At 45.9% G+C, this 18,641-nt stretch overlaps 1 protein-coding gene across 1 annotated transcript; it reads right to left on the bottom strand.

Annotated features, from left to right (window-relative positions):
* Nucleotides 1-3,415: 3,415 nt before the first annotated feature.
* On the bottom strand, nucleotides 3,416-14,639 carry CWC15 (CWC15 spliceosome associated protein homolog). The gene is made up of 7 exons (XM_072326789.1): nucleotides 14,544-14,639; nucleotides 12,660-12,798; nucleotides 10,545-10,657; nucleotides 9,541-9,629; nucleotides 8,626-8,736; nucleotides 4,335-4,453; nucleotides 3,416-3,758 (listed from the first exon to the last, which is right to left on the bottom strand). Exons 2-7 carry the CDS (start codon nucleotides 12,788-12,790, stop codon nucleotides 3,629-3,631), a joined length of 693 nt encoding a protein of 230 aa, XP_072182890.1. The 5' UTR covers nucleotides 12,791-12,798; nucleotides 14,544-14,639; the 3' UTR covers nucleotides 3,416-3,628.
* Between the last annotated feature and the right edge of the window lie 4,002 nt (nucleotides 14,640-18,641).

The following is an 18,641-nucleotide window of genomic DNA, read 5'->3' as shown; positions in this document are numbered from 1 at the left end:
TGAAATCCCATCCCCTGGGAATAACTTGGTGCAGAAGGAACAAAGAACGCAGCTTCCTACCAAGAAGATCTCTAAGAGAGGAGCTGGGAGGAAGAAAAGCCTTGCAGGAACAAGCAGCCATGCTCTGAAGGCAGCAGAGCTCACGCTCAGCCCATAGACACAACTTTGGTGCCACTGAGCAGCATCCCCATCCTGAGATCCACCCTGACACTCAGGTTCCTCAGAATAAAGCCCACTTCACAATCCTCACTCTGGGCAGCCTGTGCCAAGGCCTCACTGCCCTCCGAGTAAAGAATTTCTCTCTAACACCTAACCTAAACCTCCCCTCTTTTGGTTTAAAATGGTTCCTTGCCCCTGTCACTATCATAGAATCATAGAATGGCCTGGGTTGAAAATGACCTCAAAGATCAACCAGTTTCAACCCTCCTGCTACGTTCAGGGTCACCAACCAGCAGACCAGGCTGCCCAGAGCCACATCCAGCCTGGCCTTGAATGCCTGCAGGGATGGGGCATCCACAGCCTCCTTGGGCAACCTGTTCCAGTGCGTCACAACCCTCTGTGTGAAAAACTTCCTCCTCATATCTAACATATCCTCATATCTAACATAAACCTCCCGTCTCAGTTTAAAACCATTCCCCCTTGTACTATCACTACCAACCCACGTAACACTATCACTATCAAACCACGTAACAGACATTCCTCCTCCTGTTTATGTGCTCCCTTCAAGTACTGGAAGGCCACATTGAGGTCTCCTCAGAGCCTTCACTCCTCCAAGCTAAACAAGCCCAGTTCCCTCAACCTTTCCTCATAGGAGAAGACCATTTAGAAGCCGCTCTCCCTCCTGCTTGTTAAGCTGCCCTCAAGTATCTCAACACAACAGCAACATCTGACTGATCAACATCACAATTCTGTGTTTCTTTTTGTTGTTGTTGCTTTTAAATAAGCGGGGTACCTTTGGAAACGTTTTCCTTTCTGCTTATCCCCAGTTCTAAAGTAGAGCTCCGAGATGCTTTTCCCATGGCAGTGTAACATTTCAAGAAGTGCCTCTGTATGCACAGAGGATGTTTCTGCCTCCACGGTGCCACCGGTGAGGTGCTGTTGTGACAAAGTAGATGCTATACACCTTAGAACTCTGTCTCTGCACAGCACAGCTGACCCCGCTGCAGGTCTATCACTACATCCTTCTCCTCGTGCTAACAACCCCTTCACATATTTCAAGACAAGGTTTCAAACACAATTATTTAGGACACAGAATAAAAAAAATAACAACCAAATACCACAACACTTCGAAATCCTCCTGTTGTGTCTCTGAAGAAAAAAAGGGATCTGTTTTTCAGTTCCAGAGCTACAAAGATAGCTGCAATGCTGGAGGTAAGTACGAAGGGAACAGCTGATAAAGCACGTGGCTTTGTTCTGAGCCATTGGTTGCAGTGCGCTGAGGTGGTGCTTGCAAACGTGCACCACTAAGCCGTCCTGACTGCTCAGCTGGTCAACAGCTGATCTGTTTGACTTCCCTCAGATGAGCACTGGAAGCACAATAGAAAAGGAAGCATCAATAACAGCACAAACCCAGAAAGCACAGCGCTCTTTCCCAGTGCTTCCCAGCTCTGATAAAGAAAACTCAGTGGTCAACCACCCAAAACCCTGGAGGCGATAATGATTGGGACTCCTTAGCTGCCTACTTGTGTGCTGCAAAGGCTCCGGGACAGGAGACAAGACCTGCAAATCCAATGGTGCTGCTGAACAGCATTACCAATGCAAAAGCTCACACAGAGCTGCAGGAACTGTGGGGCTCTTTCTCCAGCACAAAGGAGGGAAGAGAACTACTGGAAACCATGGCCAAGCACACCTCTGTTGTGCAGAAGGAAGGACCGGGTGCTCCTCCACCTGCAGGGAACAGCTGTGTACAGAGCGAGGAGCTCCGCCAGCAGGGCCCAGCCCACTTCCCAGAAGTACTATTTTCTCTTCAAAAAGAGTTGCAGCATTTCAGGCACACAAATGACGGCTTATGCACTTAACAGTTTCCATGAATGCATAGAACTGTGGTGTTTCAGCTACTCCAGCCCTCCAATGAAGCTGTATGTTTACTCACCAACTTTGGCACAGCGATTACATCTCGTAATACAGCTGCAGCAATTATTTTTCGTTGTTGCCATGACAGCAATGCTGTTAGGTCAGACCTGGAGCAGCAGCTGCTTCCCCAGTGCCAGACTCGGACAAGTGCAGCTCTCAACTTTCTTCCTCCCCCCACACCCCCCCTCTAATCACACTGCCTGTATACCAAGGTTTTCGTGGCTGTAATGGAAAGAGAGAATTATGAACTATTATGAATGTGTTTTCTGACTCTCAAGAAGTGCTGCTGTCACGAGGCAGGTAGCACGTGTAACACAAGCACATATTCCTCCCGTAGCTGCAGGAGCTCACATGACCCTAAGCACGCTGAAAATCTCTCTTCCAAGTAAACATGGGTATAAGCTGTTGGCATGAGTGTGCTGTGCATTGCCTAATGAGGTTGGAAATACAGCTGTAACGAGCAAAACCTTCTCCAGCATACAAGTCATACCCAACAAAAAAAGCACATATATATTCTTAGCATTTACTCACTTGAAAATAAAATCAGGTTCATTTTCAAATTAAAAGCTTGGAAAGAATGGCATTACCATAAAAGATGGTAAGAATTAACTATCCTGAGCATCACGCCACCTTCTGTAAAGGCTGTTCATACCCAGCGCATCACTTGGTGATTTCAAACACAACCAAAGTGACTCAAGAGGAAAAGAGAAAAATCCCTTCACAACTGAGATTTTTCCATCAACCGTATATTACGCTGTCATCTTTAATGCGCCCACTTCAATATTTCACTGAATATTTCACCATGACATCTCAGTGAGATCACTCGTTTAAGTTTCCAACAACACCATCACGACTCAACCACACACACACACACACACAGAGTGAGCTTTGTGACCACTTGTGAGCACTGCACTCAATCAGGAAAGAGGAAAAGCCTCCGAGGTCCCCAGGAGGATTTGCACGCAGTGCTGCCCCAAGCATTACGTTGTTTCACCCCAGAAACACTGAGCCAAGGCAGCCCAGAAGCTGCGTGGTTGGGAACACGGAGCCATCCCACACAGCTATGATTTGGTTGCTAATATAAACCAAAAGTGAAGGTTAACTAAGTTTCTAAGTAGGTATCAAAAGAAAGCAAGGCCACTCTGCTACAAAAAGGGTGGGCTTCTCAGCTCACACTGCTCATCACAGCAATTCCCCGACTGATAATGCTGGCACTCACACCATTGCAAACCCCCACCCATTTGTATGCAGGCTGTTGTGGAAAGCACTTCACACAACTGCAGCACGTATTGCAAAACCATTTTTCCCATCATCTACAAGGACAGTAACAGTAAATTCTCACTAACAGAAAAACACAAACTGGTTTAATTAAAACCAAAAAGGAAAGCATCCTGAAGGAATAAAATCCCACACACAGCAGTTACTATTTGTGAAGCTGCTGACAATTTTGATACAGCATTTTGGAATTGGTGACCAAATATTCAGCCTTGAATTCAGAGGGAGAGCGAGGGAACAACCTGCCGAGTCCTTCAGCAGCACAGCACATAAAACTGCACTACTTGATGTATTTCTCCATGAATTTCTTGTGGAATTCTGATCGCAGGGTGTCATTCACGAATCTCTTGTCCTTCTTGGTCTCATCGATCCCTTTGGCACAATTCTTGAAGACAACATCATCATCCCATCTGAAAATAAAGACGTTTTTAACTCGGGTAAATCAAGGTGACGCTACTTATAAAAACACTGAGATACGATTTGGCTGTGCTGTTTCAATGTATTACAAGCAATTGGATGCTGGGAGTGAGTTTTAGACTTCAAAAAGAAAAGATCTTCTAATCTGAGTCATCTTGGACATGGTCTGGAGTTAGAAGCAATAATGTCGGGGCACTGAAGACTACCCCACAGGCACCTGAACAGAGCAGAGCAAACCTTCAAAGCTCCTGAACTCTACTAAACACACAAGTAATTAATGTGTAAACAGGAATCCTATTCAGGAAAAGGCCATCATCTACTAATTCTAGTCACTCCAAAATAAAGTTAGTATTTCTAAATGGAAGCATGACATCAAACTGAGGAAAACAGCTCCTCCTGCTTATCACATTCATGTGAACAATGCTGGAGAAATGAGTAAGACAAAACGGTGTTTCATCTTACATCACGTTGTTGCAAGATTTGAGCAAGGAAATGACAACATTTAATAGACCCTCAGAGCAATGAGAGAGAACCCAGGGATGGATATTGCAGCATGAACTGCGCCGTACCTCCTTTTCACTTTGAAGTTTGCCTGGGGTTGTGCTGGGCCGGTGAGGTTCAGCAGTGGGTTCCCACTCAGGATGTTCTCCATCCGAATCCTTTCTTCTTCAGCCTTTTGCTCTTGCTCCTGAGAACCAGAAATGGATATATATTACTTTTCTCAGCCATTCTTTAAATTCAGTTGATGAAGAAAGATAAACATAATTTAGCTGCAAATACACACCTAGCTTTAATTCCCAGCTCGGCCTTCTCAGAGCATCTGACACTTGTATATGAGCAGAATAAGGACAGAAATAAAGATACACTCCAGAGCTTAACACTGCTAATAAACTGTTGATCTTGCCGTACTCCTTTCTGCTCTACTTGTTCTGAATGTTCCATCGAGTATTCAGTCAAATCGTAGGTTTACCATTTACATATTTATTATAAGAAAAACTGTATATGGATTAAAAGACTTTCCCTATCCTCGTGAGGAAAGAGGACATGTTACGCAATATTCAGGAGGTGGAAGAACCTTCCAGCAACACAGAACTCCGCTGTCGTCTTGAGCACTCTGCTCAGCTTTGACAAGTACCAGTTCCACAGGGACCAATTAAAAAGAATACTGAGAAATTTCAGGTGAAAATTAAGTGGATGTCAAAAGACTATTTAAGAGCTCCAACGTTAAGGATCAGAAAGATTTACTGTTAGAAGTGTGTAACTTGAGCCTAAGCCAAGCACTGCACTACTGGTAACACAAAGTGGATTTCACTGCCCACACTCTCACTGGGATGACTTTGTTCCTCCTCTCTGCATGCTGAAAACAATCCAGTTATATTATATATGAGGGTGCATTTAAGTGCAGATGGTGGTGATGCACTGGAACAGGTTGCCCAAGGAGGCTGTGGATGCCCCATCCCTGGTGACATTCAAGGCCTGGCTGGATGTGGCTCTGGGCAGCCAAGCTCACAGCTCAGCAGAGCTGTACAGTACAATGAGGTGCCACAGGAGCTTCATACACAGGGAGCTCACTGTGCTCTGGGCTCTGCCTGCATCTTCACTGCAGTGGAATGGAAGCTTGTAGAAATAATCTACGTGCATCCCAATTTGGCACTTCTATAGTGATGGCAGCAACTGAAAACTTATCGTTGTGATTGAAGGCCAAAAGATTGGAGTCTGGAAGCACACAGGGAACAGAGCTGTTGAGTCAGACACCGGCAGGTTCAGTCACTTATCAAAGACATCCCAGCACTGCTGGTAGCTCATTCATCACAAGGCAGTCTAGGCTGGATGACATCTCAACAGAGCTGCTGCAACAGGCTAATTCTGAAGATTAGTCTTCAGGAGTTCTCTATTATTTAGCTTCGCTGAAACCTCCCGAAGAAGGTATGCAAGAATTAAGAAACTGGTTATTTATTAAAGCTTGTATCCTAGAGACGTGACACAGAGGAAATACAAGGTATAACTCACAGCGGTGTAAAGTTGACATTTGCACTTAAGCTAATTTATGCACTCTGGCCAGAGCTGCAGAATTCCTCACCTCCAGCCAAAAGAGGTTTTCATTATGTTTCACAATTTTCCACATCAATCATGCACTGCCCACTCCTCTACTGAAGGCTGGGATGCTCCCAGTGGTACAGCACGGGCTGTATCAAATGGAACACACCAGACAGAACCTTCCCAGCTGTCTGAGCTTCACACCTCTGGGGCAGATAAACCACAGCTGCTGGTAAAACAGGCTCAGGGTGCTCAAAAGCCTGCAGTGTTCTTCTGTGTGCTGAACAAAGGCATATTAAGCTAAAACATTATGGATGCAACAAGCCTACAACAGAAGAAAAGCTTAAGGGAGCAAACAGTGCATCCTATTCATATAATCCTTTTGATAAAATAACATCTTTGTCTGTGTTTCCATTGCAACAGCAGTGTGTTGTACCAACCACGTGCAGGGATGAACCAGAAATCAGCCCTGTTGTTGGGAAGTAAGTCCTTCCTCTGCTGCTGCTGTGCAGGTGGTGGAGGTAACAGAACAGTAACATTATGGTGTGAGCATACAGGACACTTGTAACGGTGGCATCTCTGTGCAGAGTTGATGTTATCCTTCCCACAAAAGATGGGCCATTACCGTTACTTTTGGACAAGGATGAGGACTGCTAGCATGTCTCACCAACACTTAATGAAGAAACGCACCTAATCATCTCTTTGGCCTCTTCACTGAAATCCTTCTTAATCATCACCTTATAATTTAGTCTTAATTCTACGCTTATAATTTGAGTGAAAGAGTTGACATATAGGGATTCGTTTCTTGTTTTAGCTGGAAGAAGTTGAGGACGTGGTTAAAACACAAACAGAGCAAAGGTTTACTCCAGCCGTTAGTAAAGTGGGACATTCACTTATAGAGTAGTGCTTTGTGAAATAAAGTCATAAGAAAACAAACCCAAAACTTTCAGTGTGTTCTCAGATAAGCATAGAAGGACTGGATGCTAAAACAGCTCTGCTGGAACAGCGCACATATGTTCAGCTGCTCACTGGTTTGAGGTTTGTTTCTAATTATTTCTATTTACCTTTTACGGAAGAGCTTGGAAATTGAAATATTAAGACTGCTGCGATGCTGAATTTGGAATATCCCCACAAGACCCAACCATGGATGGGCAGCACAGACAGCAGTCCTCATGCTGGACAGTTTCAGACAAGTCCAGAACTATTCCACAGAAACAGCTCTCAGAACTGCAATGTTCCAGCCAGCTCCGTCTCCACTGGGAACAACCAGGGGGGTTAGAGCTACAGAGGGCAGGAGGAAAGTCAGAACAAATGCCATTCTCAACCAGCTTTTTAATTACTGATGATTAATTTCTGTTTCTAAAGAACACAAAGGAATTTGAGAAACTAGCAGGTTTTAATTCATCTCTTATTTGGTTGACAAACGTCTTCCTTCACACTGGTAGTTCTGTTTAAGCCACAAAGGAAGTTAGGATCTCTTAATACTATCATTTATCAACAGTAGGTTTAGAGGTTTTCGAGGCAAACAGGTACTACCACATAAGGGAATTTACCAAAGAACGGGACAAAGTGAAACACAGCACACTCCTGGCTTCCAATTTTAGCTGCCTGAGCAGAAATGTGTTCTAGAATAAACAGTCCTCCTTCCGTGGCACCTTAAATACCAGACACCAAAGCAATGAGTGAAAGGAGTTCACAGAAATAAACCATTTACCTTAAACGAAGTCTCAGAAATAACTGCACTGGCATTTTAGGGTAATTATCAGGAAAAAAACAACAATATACACAACAATATACAGCACAAATTTGGGATACTACACTCGACCCGTTCCATCCTGCTCCAAGAACACTCACGAGCAAGCTATAGGGGCAACCGCCCATATAACAACATAGATTGGAGAACAAGGTGCATTAAGTGAAGAAGCACTCACTCTGCTGTTTCCCCTTGGCCTTGCCATTGCTTTACTCAAGTCCTAAGAACTACACTGCTGCAGAAGATAAACCACTTTCTTTCAGCTGGATTAGGATTCACAGCAGCTACAAATAAGAGTTTACATGAGATGTTATCCTAAGGTCAATGGACCTTAGAATGAAATAGGGGATTCATTTCAGCTATAAGCATGTATTGAGTCTGCACGTAGCACTGGGCACCCTAATGAGCCCTACCTCCTGTGGGTGAGGAGCAGCCATGAAAGTGAAGAGCAACACCAGTCAAACCACAACAAAACAGGAGCAGCACACTAAAGAATGCAGAGCTTTCAGCACCCTCTAGTGACAACCTCAGAGTTTGGTAGGTGTTTCACTCCTGGCTTTTACACACCAAAAGGTGCCTGTTTCCACATGCTGCAATTTACTCTCAAAAATCAATAGTCTTTTACAGGAAAGCTTCTATCCTGAAGCAGCACGGTACACATTTAACCTTCCAAAGTATGTTACCACTGTAGACTTAAATGGTTTTTATAGGCTCTGTTGACTTGAAGGACTGAACTCTCTAGGTTCAAGAGTGGTCACTGGTGCCTTGCAGTTAAAACACCACAGTAAATAAAACATTTAAGCAAAACACCCATAAATATGTCTGCTAAAGAAAGAATTACTGATAGCAGTCATTAGACATAAGAACAAAGCTATAAGATTGACCTGAGAAGCCTGTTTTGATGTGTTGTGCCAGCTCTGAGCTTGGCACTTGCTTTGTTTACCAGTTCTCACCTGTTCTAAGAATTTAAGGCACAACAGTTTTACTAAGCACGTTTGCAAATAAACCTTATTAAGGATTAAGGTTTATTTATACCAGATGCTTTTTAATGGGAATGGGTGAGATTTTACCTTCCGAGCCTGTTCCTCGGCTCGCTCCTTTTTTATCTTTTCCAGTTCAGCCAGAAGGGCTGCAGTGTCATCATCATCGCTGTCTTCCAGGTCATCGTCCTCATCATCCTCCTAATAGCAACCAAAGCAGAAAAGAAACAGCTTATGAACTTCACGTAATAGACACAGCTTTTCATTCTGAACATTGACTGCAGAGATGTCCCTCTTGTTCAATAAAGACTTATCAGAAGTCCTCTAGACAGTTCTGGTGTGTACACCTAGGGCTGACTTCTGAAGCACATGGGTGCTTGTAGCAGCAGCAAATGCAATATGGATCATTCATCTGCTCCCATTCCAATAAGCCAAAACGTGTTTGTGTTTTTAGATGACTGCAATTCTTATTTTTCAGTAATTTAAATGCCACGTTCCTGACAGATTCCAGAGAGCTGGCACTCTTAACCATTGTAACGCAAGTCATTATAATTGTGTGCCTGAATACCTCATCCAGTATTGCTAGGACCAAATATAGCACCATTAGAAACAAAGCAAACATCAGCATCCTGTCAATACCTGGACAACTCCAATACATCAATGCAAGGAAAGGAGCCAAGAACTCATTATTCATGCAGACAATCAGTGTATCTCATTTGTTTCACCTCTGGGGTTTAAGCAGTACCTTCAGTTCCCCAGTTCCTGTATGCTAGTAGTCACAACATCCTTGCTCTCTTCTAGGAACACCACTGATTACAGTGTAAAACTACTATGGACTTCCATCAGAATAGAGGAACTGGATGTAGGGTATCCCCAAACCACTTCTCAGTAACAAGTCTTAATTTATATATATATATATTTAAACATCTAGAAGTTCACATTCTATCAGCGGCAAAACCCCACGGCAGGACAATGAAAGGAAAGAAGACAGAAAAGAATGCATACATCAGTAAGAGGGTCGTCTGCATCTAGGTTTGCTGCAGGAATCTGGTCCAGCCGAGGCTTCTTAGACACAGAAGATGATGTTGTGTGTTCTATGAGATAAGATTAAAATAAATAAATCAACAGCACAAAGCCAATTTCACTTAACAGCATCTGAAGTCAGAAATTGATTTAAAAAATCATTAATAAGTTGTTTTGCATTACAGTAAGAAATACGAGCTTATGCTTGGTTTCTCCTCGTCTCTCAGTGTAAACACCCACGCTAACTCCTCCCATGTAGGCATCCCCAAATGAAGCACTAACATCCCCAAGCTTATCTTTTAGCCTCCAAGTGTTTCTGAAGTCATTATTTCAAGGAGAAAGAATAGAAGAAGCTGTGGAGAGATATCCTCATTCTATATATTTAGAGGACTGTTCCCACTACAGAACACCCCAAAGCAATACTATTATCTGCCTGGGTCCAAATGACAGCTGCTTTTAGCTGTGAATTAGAAAGCCCCATAATACTTGTGTACACTTCACAATGTAAGTATTAAAGTAGCTAAATTTGATCAAGCTTCATATCGAAAAACAAACAGCTCTGATTTTTGTTTTAATTCTCACTTCACAGTATCTGAACTGGATCAGACACTTTAAAAAGCAATTTATTACTTCACTGATGCTGTAACAGTTAAAAATGAGTCACTGCACTTTTCCTTCCTGTCTTGTTTGTCCAAGTTCAGTAAAAAGAAAAAAGCTCTTTATTAACTATACATACTTGCTGCCAATTCATTACTGTATCAGCTGGCCTGCTTGATGCTTCCCTACTAGCTGGCCTAGATTTTTGCTAGCATGAAGCCAGCATGAATGCCAATGAACACTCCCTTGCAGGTCCACAGCTCAGAACCATCAGGCCAATATCCCACATTCTGCACAGTGTGTAACTCATAAACTTCCAATGTGGAATTCTGTGTGACAGAAGTGTCATATACACGTACTAACATCTGGTTGTTCAAGGTTGATTTTACCTCTGGTTGGTCTGTCTCTGTTCTTTTCCCTCGCAGCAACCCGCTCTCTCTCCTCTAGCTCCCTTCTGAAGTCACGGTTACGCACCTCTTCGGGAGCATCCTGAGTGGCCTGTCTGAAACAGCAACGAAGGGAAAAGGCTGATGCTGACAGTCAGGAGCCGGCAGCAATTTATCAGATGAGGCCAATAAATCCAGGGGTGAACACGTTTCTACTCTTTATACACAACTGGGTACCACATGGATACACAAGTCTTTCTGCATTACACACACATTATGCATTACACACACATTATGCATTACACACACACTCCTTCCAATGGCTCTCAAATGAACTTTAAAGATCTACATACAACCTCGTAAAACTGATGCTGACTACATCTCTATTTTGCAGGTATCTCTAAACCTGTTCTCTGCAGCACAAACTCAGTGTCCAAACTGACATCTACCAACACTCTGGTTAACTCTCTTTGCCATTTTATCACCTCACATTGCTGTTGCAAACAAATCTGCCAGGCTTGCAAGATCAAAACGAGAGCATGCTGCTCTCCAATCTTTTCTCCCCATAAGACAGAAGAGAATGTACCATTGCAGGGGAAAAAGAAAAGAAAGAAATATGGAGGGAATGAACACAACGCTCACTTTAGTGAAATACAAGCGCATCTTTCCCCCTCTTTTATATAATACACACAGGCAAAAATCAACAGGCTACTTTTATTCAAGTCACACAAAGTTCCACCTAGAACATGCTGGACTTCTCTGCAAGACTTGAGAAGAACTGATGAATAAAAACAAGCAGCAATTTCCTTCACTTTACTGTGAACTCAGGTTTGGAAATAAGAGTGTCTGGAAGAAACCCAGGCTCCGGTCATTACAAATACCCTGCGTGCACAGGCTGTCTTTATGCTGAAGCATTTCATTTGCTTTTATAATTAAAAACTTGAATTCAGAATTCCTGACATGGCTGCAAAAATCCCCCCTTTCCCCCCAGGCCTCTTGTCAAAGAGACATGGGAGAGTGGGACTGAAACACCAAACCTTTCTTGCAATGATGCAGTCCTTGGCAAATTAGCAAAGACAACTTGTATTCGATATTTGGGAGAATGAACTTAAGACGTTTAATGCTCCCTCATGCACACATACACACTCAAAGGGATTCGTTACCACACACACATTGTATATTCCTGTATGTATTTCTCCCCACACACTCCTCTCAGAACAACAGCCTGGAGTTCCACACTCCTGCTCTGTTTAAAGAAACAAACTGCCAGCCACTTTTCCCATAACAGCACGTTTTGTGCTGTTGCTTTCGGTGTTCTCTGAACATCCCAACCCCCATATCCATGTTACCTTCGAAGTTATTCAAATGGGTGGGAGGGAAGCAGTGAAAGGATAAATATCTGCACTAAGGAAGCAAAACTCAAGCAACAGTTTAAGCTAGAAAAAAAAAACCACTGTTTTCAGGCTGACAGAATTCAGTTAAATCCAAGTACCTGTGGCACACTGACTCCAGGTTTCATGCTATCTTAAAAGAACATAAACTAATTATTAAGCATTCCAAACACGGGATAATATTTATATAAAATCCCATTATCTTTCACATCAGTTAAAGCAACGGACTCTTCTAGATCCCTTCTAGTGTTTAACATCAGCTCTTCCAACACGTACTAATGCCCGAGTGCTGTTTCACATTGACCTGCCTCTCCTTAGTGCTCCTCCCCAGTGGTTCTTTGCCAATACATGACATGATTTTCTACCTTTTAAGACATGTTCAACTTCATCCCTCCTATCCCATCTTGTAAGTAACACCACCTTTCTAGCTCAGCTGTCTCTGTATGTTTCCAGTGCTTTTCACTCCACTACCTGAAATGCTTTATCTGTAACGATTACCTTCTCCTGATTCCCTTCCACAGGCAGTTATTGACACCACTACAACTAAACCTTCCAAATCAGTCGCAACCCATTCAATCTCCTAAGCCTGCTTCTGTGTCTGCTTAATGTCAAGCAAACAAATATCTAATGTGAAGAAAAATCAGAGTGTTGGTCACATCACAAAGACAGAAAACAACAAAACATCCCCAGCCTGCTTTGCTATAAGACAGACAATAACAATACTTACCTGTATTTGATTTTAGTATGAGAGGGAAGGTCCCTGCTGGAATACTGCTTGGATAGCTGACTTAAGTCTCCTTCACCTTTTCCTCTCCCTCCTCTTGCAGGCTCAAACGTTGGCCTCGCTGCTGTCGTCATTTTAGTTACTACAGAGACAAGGGCAAAAAACAGTCATTACTATAACTTAAAGTGAAAGCCATTCACCAGAAGCTACATGATTCCTGGAACTGTTGCAGCAACAGCAAATCCCACTACACAACACATTATCAACTGGTGCACGAGCCTTAAAGCTTCAGGAGTTCTTTTACTGACAAGCTTCTTTTCCAACATGCCTGAAAGACGACAGAAACTCAATCAAGAATGTGAGGTCATGTTTATAGATGCGGATAAAACGCCAGGAGCCAGTCTCTTATCCTTACGTCTTAGTAGATGAGTAATTCAACTTTTTCCCCTCTGGAAAAAACACAGTTAACAGTAACAGCCTATTGGAAAAAACAGTTAACAGTAACAGCCTATTGGAAATGATTCTCTCCACTATGCCTCAAAGTTTATCTTAGTATTATCACCACAAATGCCAGCCAATATGGACAGTGGCATGATGGTGCTGATAACTGAAATGTGACAATGATCACGCATCCTAAACACTCAGTCCTTGCCCTGGCCTGGTTTCTTCCTCCAGTACAGGCACAGCATCAACACTGGTAATGCAGCAGAGCTCCAGCTGGCCAGCAAACCTTCTGAAGTGCTTATGTGAATTGAGTGCAATTAACAAAACATCTTGCTCAGACAAACACAGAAGTTCACCAACTGTCCTACAGAACCTCATACACCACAAGTGGGATCTAATAATGAAATAACTGATGCCAAGAAGTGCAGGTATAACAAAGGAGTGAAAGGGATGCAGCACAGCCTCAGCAACACAAGAGCTGCCAGCACACACTGTGCTCAGCACTGCAGACAGCAACTGGAGGCCCTGCAGACCCAAACCATAGAGCCAAAAGTTTAGGGCAGTCCACCAAGGCAAGAAAAGCCCACCAAAAAACAACTAAACAAAACAATAAAACCAACCAACCAACCACCCTGGATGACCCATTAGTGCCATCTTCAGTCTGTTAAGCAAAACTGCACGCATTTCTGCCTCACCAGCACACGCACATCCATAAGTACAGCCTAAGGACTTAAAAAAGACACACAGAAGGCAGTGAGGCCCTGGCACAGCTGCCCATAGAGCTGTGGTGCCCCATCCCTGGAGGTGCTCAAGGCCAGGTTGGATGGGCCCTGGGCAGCCTGAGCTGGTGGAGGGCAACCAGCCCATGGCAGGGGTTGGGGCTGGGAGGGCTTTGAGGTCCCTTCCAACCCCAAATCGTTCCATGATCCCATGAAGGGAGGCAGCCAACACGCACCCACACACACTGCCCCCAACTGCTGACACTTTTAGTGGCTCTGTGCAGCTGAGCCAACAGCTCGGCAGGCCTTGTCGGCTTTGGTGCAGACCCAAGATATGATAAAGACGTGACCCCAGGACTTATCTCTGTTATTTACAGGTGACGGAAGGGATCTCTGAGTTCACACCCGGCCCGACTGCGCCTGCAGCATCTGTCTGCGTTCATCCCGCATTTGGCTTGGCCCTAAGGGTCCCGAAATCCGCCTGAAGCCGTTCAGGGCCGTTTGCTCCGATCAGGTTTCGGCAGCGCAGCACCGGAGCAGCCCCTTCAGCGCCGCACAACGCCGGGCCGGCTGAGCCGCGTCCATCGGCGCACGCCCAGGCCCAGCCAGGCCGCCCTACGGCCTCAGCCTCCCTCCCGGGTTCCCACCAGGCCGCCCACCGCCCCGGGGCCGGCTCTCCACATTCAGAACCCCCGCTTTAGTCCCCTCGGCTCCCATCTCTAACCTCGGGGTCTCCTCCCGCCGAGCAGCCAGGCCCTACGCCACCGCCATCATCCCGCCCACTGCCCGCAAGGCGCCGCGCAGCCGCCACAGAGCGGAGCGGCGGAAGGAGGAACCTACCATAGAGATGGAGACCGGAAGAGCTTCTTACGTCACTGCGGAATGGCGTCCGCCATGTTCGCTACCGAGGCGGAAGTAGGCGCTGTTGGTGCCTGAGGAGCCTCGTTTCTAACAGGCCTCGGCGAGAGCAGGGTGCCAAAGTATTTAGATCTGAACTAAGTCCAAACGTGTGCAAGACCGATTTGTGCAGAGATTTGTGCCCAAATGGAAAATGTCTTGAGCTGCAATTTTCCCCTTCCTGTAAGAAGCTGCCTCTTGCCATCCAGGACGTGGCTTGCAAAGCTACAGCACGTTTCCTCCCTTGGGACGTGTGTGCTTTCAAGGACTGAGCCTCCAATTAGCCTGCTGATGTTGCAGGGAACTGTCAGCAGCGGCAGCCCAGCACAGGAATGCTCAGCATCCAAACAGCAGCCTTCAAAGAAGTTGGTGGGAAGTCTCTGTTTCCATGATTGGGAAAAGAACAGAGGTCTGGCCAGGCTTTGACTCAGCTGGTGAGCCAGCATGGGGCTGCTTTCCAATGAGGACATCTCAAAGGGCTGGCTCACCGTCGTGCCCTCCGCGCTGCTCTGGTGCCATAGAACCCTTGTGCTGCTGTAATACCCTCGTGCTGCTGCTTTTCTGCATGCTTACAGAGTCATCCCAGCTCTCAGACTCCTCCTGGCTGCCTCCCACCCCACTGATTCTTTGGCTGTCTGCCTCTGTACTCAATCACAGCTCCTGCTCTACTGTCTGCCTTTGCTTCCTGAAGTGTGACATGATGGCTGCCAATGGCTTTGCAATGAGGAAGAGACCCTGTAACTATTCTCAACAGAGAAAAATCCACTAGTCAGCAAGAATTCCCTGCAAGAAAAGGCAAAGGGCAAGAACCTGAACTAGGCCCTTCCCAAGAGCCCAGGAAAGGCCCACAGAGGAGCAAGCCATCCCCCTGCAGCCCACAGGCACCACATGAAGCACATCTCCAAGTGCAGCCATGGAGGAGCCCGCTGTGCAGCAGTGGAGGAGTCCTGAAGGAGGCACAGCCCACGGATACCCCTCCAGGAGCAGCCCCAGGCCTGAGCTGCAGCCCGTGGAGAGGAGCCCACAGTGGGGCAGGAGGGCTGGGGAGCTGCTGCCTGTGGGGCTGTGCCGGAGCAGTTCCCCACCCACAACATGATGTCAGCCAAAAGGCACTCAGCAAGGGAGGGAGGAGGGTGCTGGGGGCATGGGTGGCACTGAGGAGCACACAGCTCTGCTGCTTCTATCTTGGGCACAATTCTTGTTTCTGCAGAATCAAATGGTTTCTTTGAGTTCTGACAGAGCAGTAAATTTTAGCCATGTGATATTTAAATGCAGATATGCTGCTGGGCTATACGTCTCTCAATAGTTGCACACAATGTTAGGCAAAAATGCCCCACTGTGGGAATTATTAGCCAAATAGCTCTGCTAAGGACTAAGCTAATTTTATCCTTTTCTCAATGCTGGCTGACAGTGATTCAGTCCCTGCTTGTTTGAGAGGACTCTCAGTACGTGGATGCCCCGACACCCAAATGAGCACTGTATTGCCCACGCAGGAGGCAAGGGCCTGCTGCCCACACACCACTGTTTGGGTTTTTTCACTGTGTAGGTATGGAACAAAGAATACCAGTGAAACACCCCACGAACAAGCTCATTGGGCAGAATGGAGTAGGGATGCATGGGGCATCAGCCACCTGTCCCAGTGTTTGACCATCTTTATGGCAAAGAAATGTTTCCTAATGTCCAATCTGAGCCTCCCCTAGCATAGCTCTGTGCCATTCCTGTCCTGCCAGCAGTTCCCAGAAGCAGAGCCCAGCACCTCTGTCTGCCTCCCCTCCTCAGGGAGCTGCACGGAGCCTCCTCTCCTCCAGACCAGAGAAGTTCAGTTGGATGAGATTCTTCTGGGTTTAAAATTTCTTTTACTGGAAGAGGTGCAGCTAAATACTTTTTGTAAACAGGGCTGCAAGGAACAGAGCAGCCAGCATGCAAGCACGGACTCTCCTAGTTTATATTGAGTCTCTGAACCAGGAATGTGAGGAAGAGTTTATAAGAAGAGCAAACAGCCATGCATCACCCTGACCCATTTAAAACCCGACTGAGTTTCCAGCAGCATTTCGGTAGTGCAGCCCTCAAGCTCACTGACAACAAGGTAAGCCATAGGATCAGTTCCCATGTCCCCCAAAGATATCATATTAATTTATGACAGTTTCATAACTAAGAGGATTCCAGCTGCTGTTAACCAACAGCAATCCCTCTTAACCCTCAATAGCCCACCTATAGCTCCCGACCCTGCACTCTGCAATGTGTTTATCTGGTCTGGAGGCAATGCTGGGTCAGGAGCAGCCTGAAACACCCGCATTGTTCCTTTTGGGTGTGGGCAGGAATCAGTTCACTGGGAGTCAAGTGGAAACAAAGAACAACAGTTTGGAAAACAGTGCGCTCTTGACACAGCAGTGGGAGCTGCCAGGTTGATTCTTTCTTATTTCTTTGTTACAGTTCACGTTATTTCAGGTTTGAGACCTCAGGGGAGTCCTTTGCTTATGGAGGCCTGTAATAAACAGAAGGAAGAGAAACTTGTATTTCCTCCCCAGCACAGCCACTAGCTTGGGAACCTTGCAAAGGTAAGCCCCGCTCCCCAGGTCCTGCCTAGTTCCTTCTTTATAAAAAGATGGATAAAGCACCAAAGGGTTTTTCTCTGAGACCTGTAGATACAGTATCCCATAAAACAGCAGGGTGTGGTTTGATTTCCTGTGTTACACAGCCCAGAGAGCTTTTATAGAAGAACAGAATCACTGAATCATAAACTGGTTTGGGTTGAAAGGGACTTTAGTGATTATCCAGCCCCAGCTCTCCTGCCTCAAGCAGGGACACCTTCCACTGGACCAGGCTGACCACAGCTCCATCCAGCCTGGCTCTAAGCACCTCCAGGGATGGCTCACCCACAGCTTCTCTGTGCAGCCTGTGCCAGCATATACCCACCCCCACTGTGAAGAAGTTCTTTCTAATGTATAACCCAAATCTACCTATTGAATTTTAAGCCATTGAACCTTGTTCTATCCCTGTACTTCCTGATGATGGCTCCCTCCCCATCTTGCCTGCAGGCCCCTTTAGGTACTGTCAGGCCACACTGAGGTCTCCTTGTTTGTATCTTCTCCATGCTGAACAAGCCCAGCTGCCTCAGCCTGTCTCCTCCTATACTCCAGCCCTCTGAGCATCTTCATGGCCCTCTGGACCCAATCCAACAGCTCTACATCCTTCCTGTGCTGTGGGCCCAGGTCTGGGCATTGTGCTGCAGGGGCAGGGGGGGGCTCATGAGAGTGCTTCCCTTTTTATTTTTACCACCAGAACCATAAGTAGTTCTATCTGAGCTAGACTTGACACTGAGCCTTGGATGTATGGTTGGCTCATGGTTTGCAGTGGCCAGCTGCCCCAGTCAGGGCTGAGCACAGTGCTCTGGGAGCTGGAGGTACCCCAGCAGGGCGTTGTGCAGGCATTCTGCACGTTTGCCTCTCCTTGGCAAGATGCTGCCTGCTTCTGTGTCTTTGCTGCTGAGTAGTAGCAACTGAAACTGAACTTTGCATTCCCCTCCCTTTCCTGTTCTCCCTGGCCCACCGCCTGAAATGAGCGCAGCACGAGCAGCCCATCTCACTTCTGTGCTGCAGCTCACACTGTTCAGATGCAAAAGCACACATGAAGCACCCTGATCTTATTGCTGTCACTCATTGCTGCATTAATTGCAGCTCTGTCCTGCCATGCTTGAGGATGACTCAGTGATAGCCCCATGCAGTGGTGCTGCCCTGCTGGGTGTGGATGATCAGGTGTGAGCACAGGGCTGCTGTCCATGTGGCTGCTGCACAGAGGACCTGGAGAACATCGTGCCATGGTACAGAAGCTGATGCTTAATGGGACTGCAATGGTCCATGCTGAGCCATGAGTCTCTCCCTATTGCACGTTTAATAGAGAATTAAAGTACTTTAATGACATGAAC

The sequence above is a fragment of the Excalfactoria chinensis genome, chromosome 1 (assembly GCF_039878825.1).
Source record: "Excalfactoria chinensis isolate bCotChi1 chromosome 1, bCotChi1.hap2, whole genome shotgun sequence".
NCBI lineage: Eukaryota > Metazoa > Chordata > Aves > Galliformes > Phasianidae > Excalfactoria > Excalfactoria chinensis.
Note: the sequence above shows the minus strand (reverse complement) of the source record. Positions and strands in the feature narration are given on the sequence as shown.